This window comes from Molossus molossus, unplaced genomic scaffold (genome assembly GCF_014108415.1).
Source record: "Molossus molossus isolate mMolMol1 unplaced genomic scaffold, mMolMol1.p scaffold_m16_p_13, whole genome shotgun sequence".
Lineage (NCBI taxonomy): Eukaryota > Metazoa > Chordata > Mammalia > Chiroptera > Molossidae > Molossus > Molossus molossus.
In genome coordinates, this window is record NW_023425348.1 from 26,989,000 (window position 1) to 27,003,203 (window position 14,204).

Below are 14,204 nucleotides of genomic sequence, written 5' to 3' on the forward strand. Positions count from 1 at the left end.
TTGGATGGAGCGTTTTCTCAGTGAAGTAGGAAGCAAGGTCACTGATGAGAGTAGTTGTACAAAGTGAGATAAAGTACCATCAGGAGAGCAAGTGATATGTTCAGTTTTAGAAATGTAACTCATAGAGTGATGGTGATGAGGTCTAGTGGGTAAGAATCTTTGCTGAAAACAAATAATGAGGTTCACATGTAACTTCAACTAACAATGACAATAAACACAATCACGATGCTCTATATTTTCTTTATTTTCTAATAACTATTTAAACCACTCTACAAAATGCTCTATAACATTGTTTAAGAAAACTTCTGAAACATTTAGACCCCGTTTACCTACCCATCAAAACATCATGCAAACACTTATTTTCTTAGCGAGTATTCAGCTTCGAGGAATTACTAACAAGTGACGGTACATTTTAATTCAATACACCACGATGAGAATTTACCCCAAGCATATAAACTTTAAAATAAAACAACATACATTTTTTAAAACCATTTTAGATTCAATCATTTTGTTTTTCCCAGAAGTGAAAGCCAAGCCCAATCTCCTTTCCCAGTCACAGCCTGGAGCTCACGGCGGACTTGCAAAGCGTACGCCGGCTCCCCCTGGGGTGCCTCTCTGGTGATGCCGATGGTCCGATGGTTCGTGTCATCACAGGTAGAAGAGGGAGTTGGCTAATTCCAAACTTGGTTCTTTGTGGATGCTCTGTGCCACGAGGAAGGTCAGCTTGTGTGCATACTGACACGGTGCTGGGATACTGATCAAGCCCTGAGAGGGAGAAGTAGGGTGGTAACTAAGAGGATAGCCGGTTCTTCATCTACTCGTCACATACACAATAGGACATGTTTGTGAGTCAACAATCACTAGACTCAACCAACAAGGGCATCCTGCTCACTGGGAGCGAATGCTCTCTGGGCAGAATGAGGAGAAGGCCAGTCTGTCATCCTGGTGCTGGGAGCTGGGAGCTACCACAGTTACGGGTAATTTATGTTCCCTTCGACTTAATGTTCCAAGGGGCTCAGAACAAACCTTGGCCTCATGCACGGGCACACAGAACAGGGCCGCCCTCCTTTCCCACCAGGCGTCTGAGCTGGCTTCTACCTCAGCTGTGGCATGGAAATAACAATACCCTGATCTCCTCCCAGGTTTGCGTAAGATAATGAGTGTATATCATAAAGTCCTCTGGAAAGTATAATAATTACATTCTATTAATAGTTATTGCTATTTCATTTCTAAGACAGACTCTGTTTCTCCCACTATGGACTTAAGGAGTCGTTCGTTCATTTATTCATTCATTCATTCCTCCTTTGTGAAGTCAGGCACTGTGCTAGCTGTAGAGATACAAAGGTTAACTGAGTAACAAATCCTGGGTGGGAACCATGAGTATCAGGACTCAGGGATCAGTAAACAGATGTCACTCACCGGCCAGTTGTAGTACAAATGGCACAGTTTGAACGTCAGTCTCTGCATGTGGTCGGGCTTCAAGCCGTTGTCATCATAGATGACATTATAGTAGGTGGGATTCACAGTGCCCCGACAGGCGGTCTGGCTGACCAAGTAGAAGTCATACCTGGGGGGGAAATGGAGTGCACGTGAGAAAGAAGGCAAACAAGATGAGGCCGAACCTGAACAGCATGCAGAGAACGTTTCGTCAAAAGTCGGTTTCCTAACAGCACTTGCCATTCAGGACGGGTGGCTTCTGAATCCACCACGGTGCCAAGTGGCGGGTTCTGTAAGGTGTGGCCCATTTCCATGAAGAACCGTGGCATGCACCTCTTCCTGACCACAATCACCGACAGCTTGGAGCTTGGAACCAGAAACACAAAAAAATAAGACAGAACTAAAACTAAGCCATGCAGCTTTCTATTTCTCTTAGTTGGTCATTTTTGATGGAATATATGAATGGATAAATTCATTAGAAAAACACTGCAAAAACAAAGAAAATAAAAATCACCCCCAGTCTCTCCTCCCCCAGAGACACACGGAAGTTTTTAAATTAGGGATTGTTTTCATTTGCTGTGAAAGTGTGGTAGGTCCAGTCATTCAGCTGGTTCTTATCATTTAAAGGGGACAGGGAGGAATGGTCGATAGGACAATGAATTTCAATTAGTACTTCTAAAAGAAGATTTTCCAGAATTATCTGTGGACACAAGATTTTTTTTCCCCATTAGCAACTGTACCCCCATTTTCACCTTCAGCCTTCCTCTCAATTTCTGAACAGAAGTCCCTCTTCCTCCTCAAATCACCGCTTCTGAACCAAGCAAAACACTCCTGAGGGGATGGGTGGACGAACCAAATATACATTTGGGTCACATGCTGAATGACCAAGTGCTAAAGTCAGCATTTGGTAAACCCAAGGCCACCGTGAAAGGAACTTCTGAGATGTAAAGGTCACCGTGAAATTTCACGTTAAGCATTTTAATTATTTAAAATATATATCATTGCCCTGGCAGGTGTGGCTCAGTTGGTTGAGCATCATCCCGTCCACCGAAAGGTTGATGGTTTAATTCCCAGTCAGGCACAAGCCCAGGTTTCAGGTTTGATTCCCAGTCAGGGTGCGTACAGGAGGCAACTGATTGACTTTTCTCTCACATTGATTTTTCTCCCCCCACCCCCTTCTAAAAATCAACAAAAACATATTGGGAAGAAAAATATATTTTTAATGTTTCCAATACTGAGACTTAAAAGTTGATGTCCTCGTGTAAGAAAATGAACTCCTGAGCACCCTCAGTGATCCCTAAATTGCATACTTGTGACTCTGAATAGAAACAATCAGCTGAGCTCAGTGAGGAGCCAGAGATTTGGGCTCTGACCCTCTGGATGCAGCTGAAGGTGATCTTGCCCTGAGCTCTCCTGCTCTCCCTCCTACAGTCACTGAGGGGGTCACGACAGCTCCGTTCAGGCTCTTGGCTGATGGTGGCGATGGTGGGGTAGCCCTACAGGTGGAGTGCTGTGCACTGCTTGGAAGAAGATGCTTTCTGCATATTTTAAGATTATCATCCTCTCCTTTTCCAGTTCTAGTATTTTTCTTGCACTTGACATAGTGGTGGAACATGGGCTCTAGACACGCGGCAATGCAGCGAGGTGCCTGGTGTTCTAGAGGGTCTGATTCCCCGTGCAGCTCAGCAGTCACAGAGCTCACTCCTTGTACCTGCTGCACTCACTGCCTGCACCTCACAGGGTCAGCCTGTGTGTGGATCTGAGCCTTGAATTAGAAGCCACAGCTTGTTTTCTCCCACGGCATGTTGATAGGCACGAGGCATCTTCACCTGGAGCATGACACCGCCTTCCTCCAGGTGCCACCGCCCCAGGCCCCCAAAGCTCACACCACCCAGGCTATTTACAGTGAGACCAACCCGACTACTCTCCAATCTAGGGGCAATCAATCCACCCACATGCAGAAATAGAGCAAAACGTAACTGCACAGAACATGATGTGCCCACGTATCATAATTCTAACAGCTACGACAAATGCGCTATCATTGGGAGTGTGGAGAAAGAACAATTTAATACCTGGTATCTGAACTCGCTTCTGTCAGGCTGCTCAGCAGCTGTGGAACTTCGTATTCAATGAGCGTTTTTAGCTGACCGTTGCCCACACCATCGCGGTACACAATAATCCGTGCGGGGAGACCTCGGTTGCACTCGTACCATTTGTTGAGGGCTCCTGCAGAGGTTGGTGTAAGGGAAGGATGACTTGTCCAACGCCAACAAAGAATAAAATTCCCATTAAGTTTCAATGTTTACATAAATTTGCTATTTCTCTCTTGTGAAAGAGAGTATACCTAATTTAGGTTGTATTTGCCATAACATAAAAACAGTAACTTTAGGGAACATTCCTGCCTCTTCACTATTTGAGGAATCATAATGGTTTCTATGGAAAAATAGATTCTTAAACTTAGCACATTGCTTCAGTAAAATGTTAATATTTAAGCAATAAATTAAGATTTAATTCCTGCAATAGACATGCAAATTCCCCAAACCAAATGAACAAACACATTTAGTTTCTTCAAGTTTTTAAATCCTCTCAATAAACAGACTGGATACATTTAGGTCATTTTCTTCTCTAAAGAGCATAAATATGAAAACATAGGAAAGAACTTGGCTGCTCCTTTGAAAGCATCTTTCCACACAGACTCACCCAACTAGAAGCCAAGTCTCACTGGCAATATGAACTTTAGAAACATCCCCACCCACTCTAACTAGAAATCATCTAAACAGCAGAGACCAGAGAGTAAAAACCAACCAGCAGAAACTTCCATAACTACTAAAAAAATGACCAGGTTTGAAGTGAGAGGAAAATGACAGAATAATACAATAAAGATGCAATTATTCTTTTTGTGTATATATAACTGTATTAATCGTCCAGGAAATTAATTTTAATTTGATAGAACAGGATCACATATGTAAATCCATTACAAACACACACCACCAAATTCACTTTTTTAGGAAAAAAAAAATCTTGACAATCCTCCAAAGTTCATGGATGGGAAAACGCAGGTCACGGGAGGGAGGGAGGTGCCCAGGCACACGCCTCAGGAGTGACAACGCCAGATCTGGATCCGGGCCAGGCTGGCGAGGGGTGGGAACCCCGGGTCCCTCTTTCCCCCACACCACACCCTCCCCGCCTGCTCCGTCTTCCCATCTTCTCCTCTGTGCCACACTGTACCTGCTAACACCCCCAAAGACATCTCTCCTATTCCTAGACCTAACAGTGTTCTGTCATAATCCCTGTTCCTCTAGGGAACACTTTTCTGGCCTTCAAACGACTTGCCAGAGCCACCAGCAGCCACAAACTCCTCCTGGCTTTCGTTTATCACACGCAGACAGCAATGGGAATTCTACAGTCTGACTGCTAGCCTGAGTCAGGACACAGGTCTGGGGACCTGCAACTGGCTGCCCACTGACTCAGGCAGGCTTGGGAGCTTGCTTCCTCCTATCGGGTCTCCTGTGGGCACGTGGACTTCGGGTCTGAAGGAATAGTCCTTGGAGCCCACCCCCGCCACTGTGGTTTTAGTACCTATCATGAAAACTTTTAAGCAGTCTGCAACCTCCGTGGTGGTTCTCTGAAGGATACAGCGGGAAAACCACCTAATGTAAGCGAAGAACAAAAGTTCAAAAACGTCTACAATAATCATGTATTAGGGTTAAATTAAGAAATCAACATTATGCGTAAAAGTCAACATTGTTCATAATTTTATATATGCTATAGGGTCACAATTATATGAAAAACCCACCCTCCCCCCCAAATAAAATGTATCGAAAAGAGAAACTAAAGCATTGTGCTGACATCAGACACATCTGGGTTCAAATCCTGGCTGGCGTCCTCATCAATTATGTGACTTTGCTACGTGAACCTACGCTCCCGCTTCCTCACCTGTAACAAGGAAATTCACAAGATGGTATGATGGTTACTACCTCATAGGGTTACTGTAAAAATTAAATTAGATAATATATGTAAAGTGCCTAGTACAGCACTGGACACATAATGAGCACTAACAGAGGCCTTTGTGTTATTATTATAAAGAAATGGCCCTGGCCGGTTTGCTCAGTGGTTAGAGCGTCGGCCTGCGGTCCGGAGAGACCCGGGTTCGGTTCCCGCTAAGGGCACGTACTTCAGTTGCAGTTTGTCCCCGACCCTGGTTGGTCGTGCGGTGGCAGCCACTCGATGTGTCCCTTTCACGTCGATGTTTCTCTCTCTCTATCTCTTCCTCTCTCTCCCTCCCACTCTATCTGTACAAAAAAATGGAAAAATGTCCTTGGGTGAGGATAAAAAAAAAAAAAAAAAGAAATGCATCAGTTAAGCAGAGTAGATCTTTTATTTTCAAAAGTCAGAGATTTCTCAAGCATAAACTTCCACTTCTATTGGTAAGCTTTTTGGACTTAAAATCTTAACCTGATTAACTTGAATTTCAGAAACAAGTTTTCTTGCTGAAGTCATCCAATAATTTAAAGCACTTAGAAAATGAAGATCCTACAGTAACAAGTGTGCTGTCGACATTATTAAAGTTCTCTAAATATAAGCAACAATGACGCAAGCAGGATGCTGCTGACTTGCTGCCCACCCTTCATCTGCTTATCAGGGAAGTCACACATGTAATAGGAACCTCTTTCAACCCGGGATGAAGTTGGAGGCATGCTGTTGTTTTTCCTGTTTCCCACAATCCCAGATACATATCCGACCACCAATTTAATGGAGTCAATCAAACAGCTAAAGTCTAGAAAGAAGACATTTTGCCAACAGCTCCTACAGCCTCAAAGCATTGTTTAAAATACTGAAACAGTTCTAAGAACTACAACTAAATAAGAACTATGAGCTCATGTTTAATGTGTCATCCCTAATCCTGCCTATGTTTTTAATAGCTGTGTGAACGGCCACCATATCAAGTGTCTGCGAGCATTAAGAATAATAAAATAATAACAAGCCTGAATCCAGGCATTTTGATTCTCAACTGCTTGACACAATGTATGTAAAGTTCCTAGTACAATGCCTAATACAGTGCAGATGTTCAGAAAAATAATGCACACGAATTTGTACATGGCCACCTTTGGGAATATGACTGGCATATGAACAATAGCTTGTCCTAACGTATGTACACAAATAGTTTTTTAATAAGGCTATGTATTACCCCAATATTATCAATCACATTTATATATGTAAGTATAATTTATGACCATTAGTGTCCATATTTTTAAAATGAGTCAAGAATACAAACTATTCCTTGCTGTATAGTCTTCACTTAAACCACAATGAATAGTCTAGATAATGGAAAAATATTAGGGTAACTATAAAAGTACCTGGTGATTCTGAGGTTAATACTGGCCACAAATCCAATCACCACCATCCCCTTGTTGAATGCATCTTTACAGACATCAATGCCAACTACCATCAGCGACTTCAACTGTAAAATTAAATTTTTCATGATTTAATGGGATGAGGTATTATTTCCCCAAATAATGACCTAAGATCAAAATTTTTAAAAGTATCCCTAGTTACTTAACTATTCAAGTTAAGCTCTGTGCCAGGAAGATCAAGGTCCAGGTGAAGCAGATTATTAAAGCAGAAACCAAAGAGACTTCAAGATGAAGGGAAGAGTGTGCTACATACTTTGCCTAAGAGACTCACTACAGTCCAAAATAGCAACGACCCTTTGTGGAGATGATCCTTTGTGGATCATCAGTGGTTCAAAGGATTCTGGGAAAGTGCTTAGTCCTTTTATCCCTTGCCCCGGGGCTGAAGGAATCTGAAGAGGAATCCCAGTCCCCTTTCTGCGGGTCTCTAAGGAATGCTCACCTGGCTATGCACCTGCAGGAGGGGCAACTGGAGGTCACCCCACACACCCTGCTCGTGGAAACGGAAGGGAATGAGCAACATTCCCTCATTTTTCATCCCCTCACTTCCTCCCACAGTGGCCACAGTTCAGGAAAGAGAAGAGGACTTTCTCAGTTCCCCACACAGTTTGGAGGTACAGCCATAGGCCCTGCCAGCTCTCCAAGGTTTCCGGAGGCACATCCAGGGTGCAAGGCTACTCTGAGAGCACCTTATGGAAGCAGGCACAGGCAGAGGCCGTGGAACACAGGTTTAAACAGCTGCCAGGAAGCTCCACATCAAGTCCCTCCAAGTCTATGCCAAACTAGAGCCGCTTCCATGAACTGTTGTTATCAGCCTAACTTGAGAACAGGGCCATGCCTCAGCTCTGCACACCCCACGGTGGCTTGTGCAATGCCAACCCACCACAGAGGGCAACAAGCAAAACGAGTCCCTCTGGGATCCTGTAAAAACATCTCCTACTTGGATTTCATTATAAAAATGAATTAATCAATGGACTGAGGACTAAAAGGAAAAGAGTGACAGATTCCTCACAGGGATCTCGACAGCCCACAGCTCGCCTCCCAGTTTACAGGTCATCTGCATGGCGATCCTGGTGGCGATACTCATCATCATTCCCTGTTTACTCAGGGTCCGAGCAAGCACGCACTGGCTCGGGACTGGGCAGTCGGAGCTTAGGTACTTTTTGATGGACTCATAATAGCTCTGCTGAGTGGAAGGCAGAATACACATTACCTGGAAGGAAAGAAAAATAAGTCAATTTACTTCTTATGCTTAGAAATAGGTGTTTTTTAAATGAATACATGGATTCTCTAAACATCTTTTGCCTTTAAGTTCTCAAGAAGCAAATATGACCATGCCTACAGGCCTTGAAACTTTGACAATTAATCAAGGCCATTTGAAATGCTTCCCGTCAGCCATCCGCTCCACCAAGCCCCAGTCCAGCCTTACCCATCTCCCCTGGCTTCCCCTTCCCTTCCCTTCTCTCCTGGTTTGATTCTGCAGCGCCCTTCTGACGGAGCTCTTCCTCCAGCCGCCCCCCCTCTTTGCCATGACCCCCTCTATGGCTCTCCAGCTCTCCTCCCTCTGCCCCCCCTTCACCCACAGAGAAGAATTGGCGTACACTGTGGCCTTTTCCCCATTGGGTACGGAACAACCAAAATAAAAGAAACAGAAATAGTATATTTTTTGTTTACTGGTACTTGAAACCAGGGATATGGGAGGAGAAAGAATAAGAAGCAAGAAATTCAGGCCCCACTATTTCTAATGCCACCCATCTGTCTCGGCCCCTACTCAGCAGGCACTTCCCTCACAGAGGATCTCCCCTTGACTACCTCTCTCTCCTTTCTATCTTCTACTCTCTGCCTTCAGAACCCCAAAATTGCGCAAAAGATAAGCACTGTCATGATTAGCAAAAGAAAACACATAAGCCCAGCCAGGGTGGCCCAGTGGACTGAACGCTGTCCCATGGACTGAGAGGTCCCGGTTCGATTCCCAGTCAGGGAGCCCAGGCTGTGGGCTCGATCCCCAGTAGGGGGCGTGCAGGAGGCAGCCGATAGATGTTTCCTCTCACATCGATGTTTCTCTCTCCCTCCCTCTTTCTAAAAAAATCAATAAAAACATATTTTAAAAAAATAAAACAAAGTGATATTTTCACCTGTTCAAAATTGTAATGATAAGGGCTGACAGTATTTACACATATCAAGTAGGAAAAGGTATTTTTAAACTGTCAGCAAAATTCTCTTAGGAGCCTTCCTTCCTTCCACGCCGTGAGTCTGAGGCCAAGCAAGGCAAGTGGCGGAAAAGGAAGTGGCCCAAGGGAACCAGGGCCAAAAGCAGGTGGGAGCCAAGAGAGATACGTTACACACCAGAGATAGAGAAGGAAGCAAATATTTAGAAAATAATAGCAGCCATGCTCTCACTATCAGAGAAGAAGGGGTACATATTTGGAAACAGAGAATGCTTTCTTCGTGATATTGAATTGGAACTGGAGGTTTGAACATTTTTTTAATATATACATAGATGCATATAATAATAAGGTAGATGTAGTTGTGTGTAATATATGTATATGTAGACACATACATACATGTATCTGCCCTAGCTTTGCCCACTGAAAAAGCCTAGGACAGGGACAATCCAGTAGCAAATGAGCACATCCAATGCCCAGATCCTGGTTTCCAAATACTGTTCTCTATCCAGAGGAATCAGGGCTTATTTGAGAAATGGCTGATTCCAGAGCCGAGCAGCAAAACTTCAGGGTTAACCTGGAATATCTCATTGTGTCCGACAGTAAGGACGTGTTCCAAAAACAATGGATGTGTCAAAGAAACACAGAGGCCAGCTGGAATGGGGCTCTCACTGGAAAAGCAGGGACAATTTGGGCATCAAAGTAAACAGTAGTAACAAACTATAAGTTAGTAAATAAAATAGGAACCCATACTGATATAGTAGAAGAACAGAGAAATGGAGAGAAAAGAAAGCTTTTCTTTATGACATAGTGCCCCCCAGTCAGTGTGGAAGCAGAAGGGCCACCATCTGGCAACCTTCAGAGTAACAGTGGATTCAGACAAGAATTACCAATGGATTCTAAAACTAGTGGGTCAGACTTTGATGAGGAACAGATATTTACATAGTCTCAAAATATCTCCCTACCAAAAAAACAAAAACAAGAAAAGCAAACAAACCTAATTAATTACAAAGAGAAAAAGAGTAACTTTACAGTGGAGAAACTCGACAGGTACACCACCTTAATCAATGGGGTACCCTGGCAGGATGCAGTAGGAACACAGAATCCTACTTCTGCCCGAAGTGCATAACCTGAATTTAATCGTAAGGAAACATCAGACAAACCCAGACTGAGGGACATTATATAAAATACTGATCTATGCTCTTCAAAATTAGAAGGTCATCAAAGGCAAGGAAAAACTACAGAACTGTTTCAGAGTGCACGCGAGACTGAAGAGACAGGACAACACGTTATAGCCTTTCACTAGAGAGGGCATTTTGGAGATAAGTGGAGAAATGTTCATGGTTGTCCTTTGGTTCCGCAGGACAGTGACTTGTTTGTATGGAGTATAAACTAAAGTACTCAAGGGTTAATGGAATGTCGAGTCTGTAACTTAATTCAAATGATTTTGGAAAAAACAGATAGACAGACAGACAGATGACAGTAATAAAGCAAATATGACAAAATGTCAACAATTGGGGAATCTGGGTGAAGGGTGTATGGGAGTTTTGGATACTAGCAACTTTTCTGTAAGTTTTATTTTACTGCATTATTTGGTTTTTAAATTGACTTTAGAGAGAGAGGGAAGGGGGAGAGAGAGGGAGAGGCATGGACGTGAAAGAGAAACATCAATCGATTGCCTCCTCTATGCACCCTGTCCAGGGGTACTAAAGCTTGGGTATGTGCCTCGACCGGGAGTCAAATCTGCAACCCTGTGGTGCACGGGCCAATACTCCAACCAAATGAGCCACACTGGCCAGGGCTGATCTTTTTTTTTGTAATTCTCACCTGAGGATATTTTTCTATTTATCTTCAGATAGAGTAGGAGGAAGGGAGAGAGAGGAAGATAGAGAAACATCGACGTGAGAGGCACTCATCAACTAGTTGCCTCCGGCATGACCCTGACCAGGGCTGGGGACGAACTGTAACCAAGGTACATGCTCTTGACCGGAATCAAACCCAAGACTCATTGGCCTGCGGGTCAACGCTCTAACGGCTGAGCCAAACTAGCCAGGGCATGATCTTACTTTGTTAAGTAAAAAAAAAAAAAAAAATGTTCTCAGGGTGAGAATTTCCTTTGTTTAATACAACATCCTTATGGACCATTTTTGGGTGCCTAAAAAGAGCTAACCTGATTTGCATGCGATGTGAACAGGCATCGGGAGCTGGGGCGAATGAGCTGGGGAGGGAACCAGGAGATGGGACAGGAAATGCGCTGCAGCTCTGTGGCGGCCGAGGCCTCGGAGAAGAGCACACACTTCCAAGAAACAGGAATGGATGAGAGGTCTTTAAGAACAGGGCTGTCAATTTTAACTTGGCTGCAATGTTAGAATGTGATGTCATCATGCCCTGGCCCAAATCCTGTGCAAGGTCAGCCTCACACCACACACACACACAGTGGAAATCCCACAGGGTGATGCACTGCAGGAGGAAATGGCATTCACAAAAGATGAAACATACACAGGAAGGCGAGAATTTAGAGGAAGCAGGAACATGGGGCCACAAGTGACGTGGAAAAACCCAAACCCTGCAAGAATCCCTGAACCACTGGGAAGAATGAGTGTCAGTATCTTAAATCTTTTTTACTTTATTTATTTATTTTTCTTTATTGATTTTAGAGAGAGAGAAAGGAAGGGAGAGGGAGAAAGAGGTAGAAACATTGCTGAGAACATCAACTGGCCACCTCCTGCATGCCCCCCTCTGGGGATCAGGCCCACAACCTGACTGGGAATCGAACCGGTGACCTCCTGGTACATGGGTAGACGCTCAACCACTGACCCACACTGGCCGGGCACTATCTTAAATCTTAAGTGAAGGATGAACTCCCCCAACAAGTGGAAATATATGTAGACACCCAAGAGGCTGATATAGGGGTAACAACAGGTATCTTTAAATTAATGTTAGAAATATGAAAGAAAAATAAAATGTTGATTAAGATGAATACTTTCTTGGGTGCTTGGGGAAATGCATGTAAACATCTCATGGGAGATCATAGTCAAATTCCTTCTTTCAAAACTGTTAGATATAACAAAAAATAAAAATTATACATCAAAACACAAAAATGATCTTGTACTCACCAGCTGAACATAAGGATCAACGTGTTTCTGTATAGCACCAAGAAATGCAGCTGGACTTTCCTGGACTTTTATGCTATAAAAAGATTAATTTTGAAGATATAAAATCCCCTTATTTCTAGCACATAATCATATGGAGTTAAAATAATACAAGTGGGTTTTTTATAACAGATTGGCAATTTAAAAAATTATAGAAAAGTGACAACTTTTTTAAGTCTAAAATTATTTCTCCTACTCCAAGATATGCCAGAAATATCTAATAACCATTTTTATTAACTTAATAAATAGTCTTGTGGAAAGTAAAATTTTCTGAATTGTATGGAATCCCTACAATTAATAATGCTGTTGCTCAAAATGAGGTTGAAAGTGAACTTTTGAAATCACAAGTCTCAATATCAGGTGTCTGAAACAGGGTTCAAATTAAACTGAATTAAGATTTCTCTAGTATCCAATCTCCATAAGAACTTTAAAATGAATGTTTCAAAAGTCATCAGGTTTGAAGCCAAATATTCAGCTAATCTTGAACCTGTATGGTTCAGACTAAAAGATTTTTTTTCTCCTCTGTGACAATTCCTTTGGAACCTGGAATACTTAGCCTTACTCAATCAGTCAGCAATTACTTATCAATTATCTGTTGTACGCTTACATTAAGTTAGGGGCCAGAGGTTTCAGAAATAATTCCCACACAGAGGCATTTCTAAATCCACTTCCTTTATGTAGAATCAGCCTCTGTTGAGTGTAGATGATTGGACTGTCCTAGTCAATGCCCAGTGGCCATTTAAAACTTGCCCAGCAGGGGGCAGGACCATTGTCTCCTGCTTGCTGATTCCAACTGAGCTGTAGGAAAGCTTACAGCTCTGTTAAAACCACCACATGCTTCTGATTTTTCCAATTCAATCTCTTGAATGCAGACTCAACTGCTATCTTACTGTCCAGTCCTAAAGTCATCTGGCAAATGTTTCCAACGGCAGAAACTATGCATAGAAATCTAATGGGTAAACGGATACTTCATGGGAGAAGAAAGGATGTAATAAAAAACGGGCTTTCAAATAAAACAGGCCAGGAAGAGAACATGGACACGAGCTTGCTCATGGAATTGGTGTGAGAAAGATAACGGCCCAAGGTCTGCTGACTGTGACTTCCAGCATTAATCTTTCCCTGCCTTATTAACTAGCTCATGGTTTGAGAGAAACTAGAGCAGGTGAAACTCAAAACCAGGCAACCTGTCAACAGATTTGATAAGAGAATTCTAAACTGCGGTGTAAAATGAGACTTTGGGAGTATCTGTGGTTTTCAACAATGCTTGTACTGCTGATATAATTAATCAGCAACCATGGGTTTAAAGAGTAATTTCCCACCCTGCCAATGAGGATATCTGCATCTCCATCATGACAAAGAAAAAGAAGTGTCTGTTGCTCCTTACTAAGCATATCAAGCTCAATAAAACGAGGCATGACCAACTTTCTGACTTTTCTAAAGCAAAACAATATTCAGTTTGGAGTGTACTTGTTACATATGGATCCCTTAGTAAACTGAAAGCAACTTATTTATCTTTCTCATTCCCCCAACTGTCATAGTATCTAACAGATAATAAGTGTTCAAAAACTAAATGAATGACCTAGTTTCATCAGAAAACTATCTAAATGACTAATTTTATGCTATAGTAACAGAATCAGAAAAGCTTATTTCAAATCTTCTTTGTGTTTGTTTGTTTTAATCCTCACCCGATATTTTTCCATTGATTTTTTTGTTTTTTCAGATAGAATGGGAGGGGAGAGAGAAACATCCATGTGAAGAGCCACATCTATTGGTTGCCTCCCACATGACCCCGACCAGGGCTGGGATCAAACCCAAAACCGAGGTATGATGTGCCCTTGACCGGAAATCAAACCTGAGACTCTTCAGTCCACAGGCCTACACTCTAACTGCTGAGCCAAATCGGCCAGGGCTCAGATCTATTTTTACATTCAATTATAAAGCATAAAATGTATCAAGTCAGAAAATGACACTTTTTAAAATATCCTGTTTGCTATTAAGTTTTATAAATAACTAATATGAAAGAATTAAAGAAAAAAGTT

The 14,204-nt window shown here is 42.6% G+C and overlaps 1 protein-coding gene across 6 annotated transcripts in view; it reads right to left on the minus strand.

Annotated features, from left to right (window-relative positions):
• Nucleotides 1–234: 234 nt before the first annotated feature.
• Nucleotides 235–14,204, minus strand: part of PIWIL4 (piwi like RNA-mediated gene silencing 4) — a 59,796-nt gene continuing 45,826 nt past the window's right edge. For 3 of the 6 annotated variants that reach the window (XM_036258885.1, XM_036258883.1, XM_036258887.1), the window contains 8 exons: nucleotides 12,130–12,202; nucleotides 7,861–8,061; nucleotides 6,795–6,898; nucleotides 5,017–5,087; nucleotides 3,510–3,663; nucleotides 1,678–1,803; nucleotides 1,420–1,567; nucleotides 235–765 (listed from right to left, as the gene is read on the minus strand). In XM_036258885.1, the coding sequence (XP_036114778.1) occupies nucleotides 649–765; nucleotides 1,420–1,567; nucleotides 1,678–1,803; nucleotides 3,510–3,663; nucleotides 5,017–5,087; nucleotides 6,795–6,898; nucleotides 7,861–8,061; nucleotides 12,130–12,202 (994 nt within the window). In that variant the 3' untranslated portion in view covers nucleotides 235–648. Of the gene's footprint in view, nucleotides 766–1,419; nucleotides 1,568–1,677; nucleotides 1,804–3,316; nucleotides 3,693–5,016; nucleotides 5,088–6,794; nucleotides 6,899–7,860; nucleotides 8,062–12,129; nucleotides 12,203–14,204 lie in introns of those variants that run through there. The other 3 variants (XM_036258884.1, XR_004959256.1, XM_036258886.1) reach the window with 3 other exon arrangements.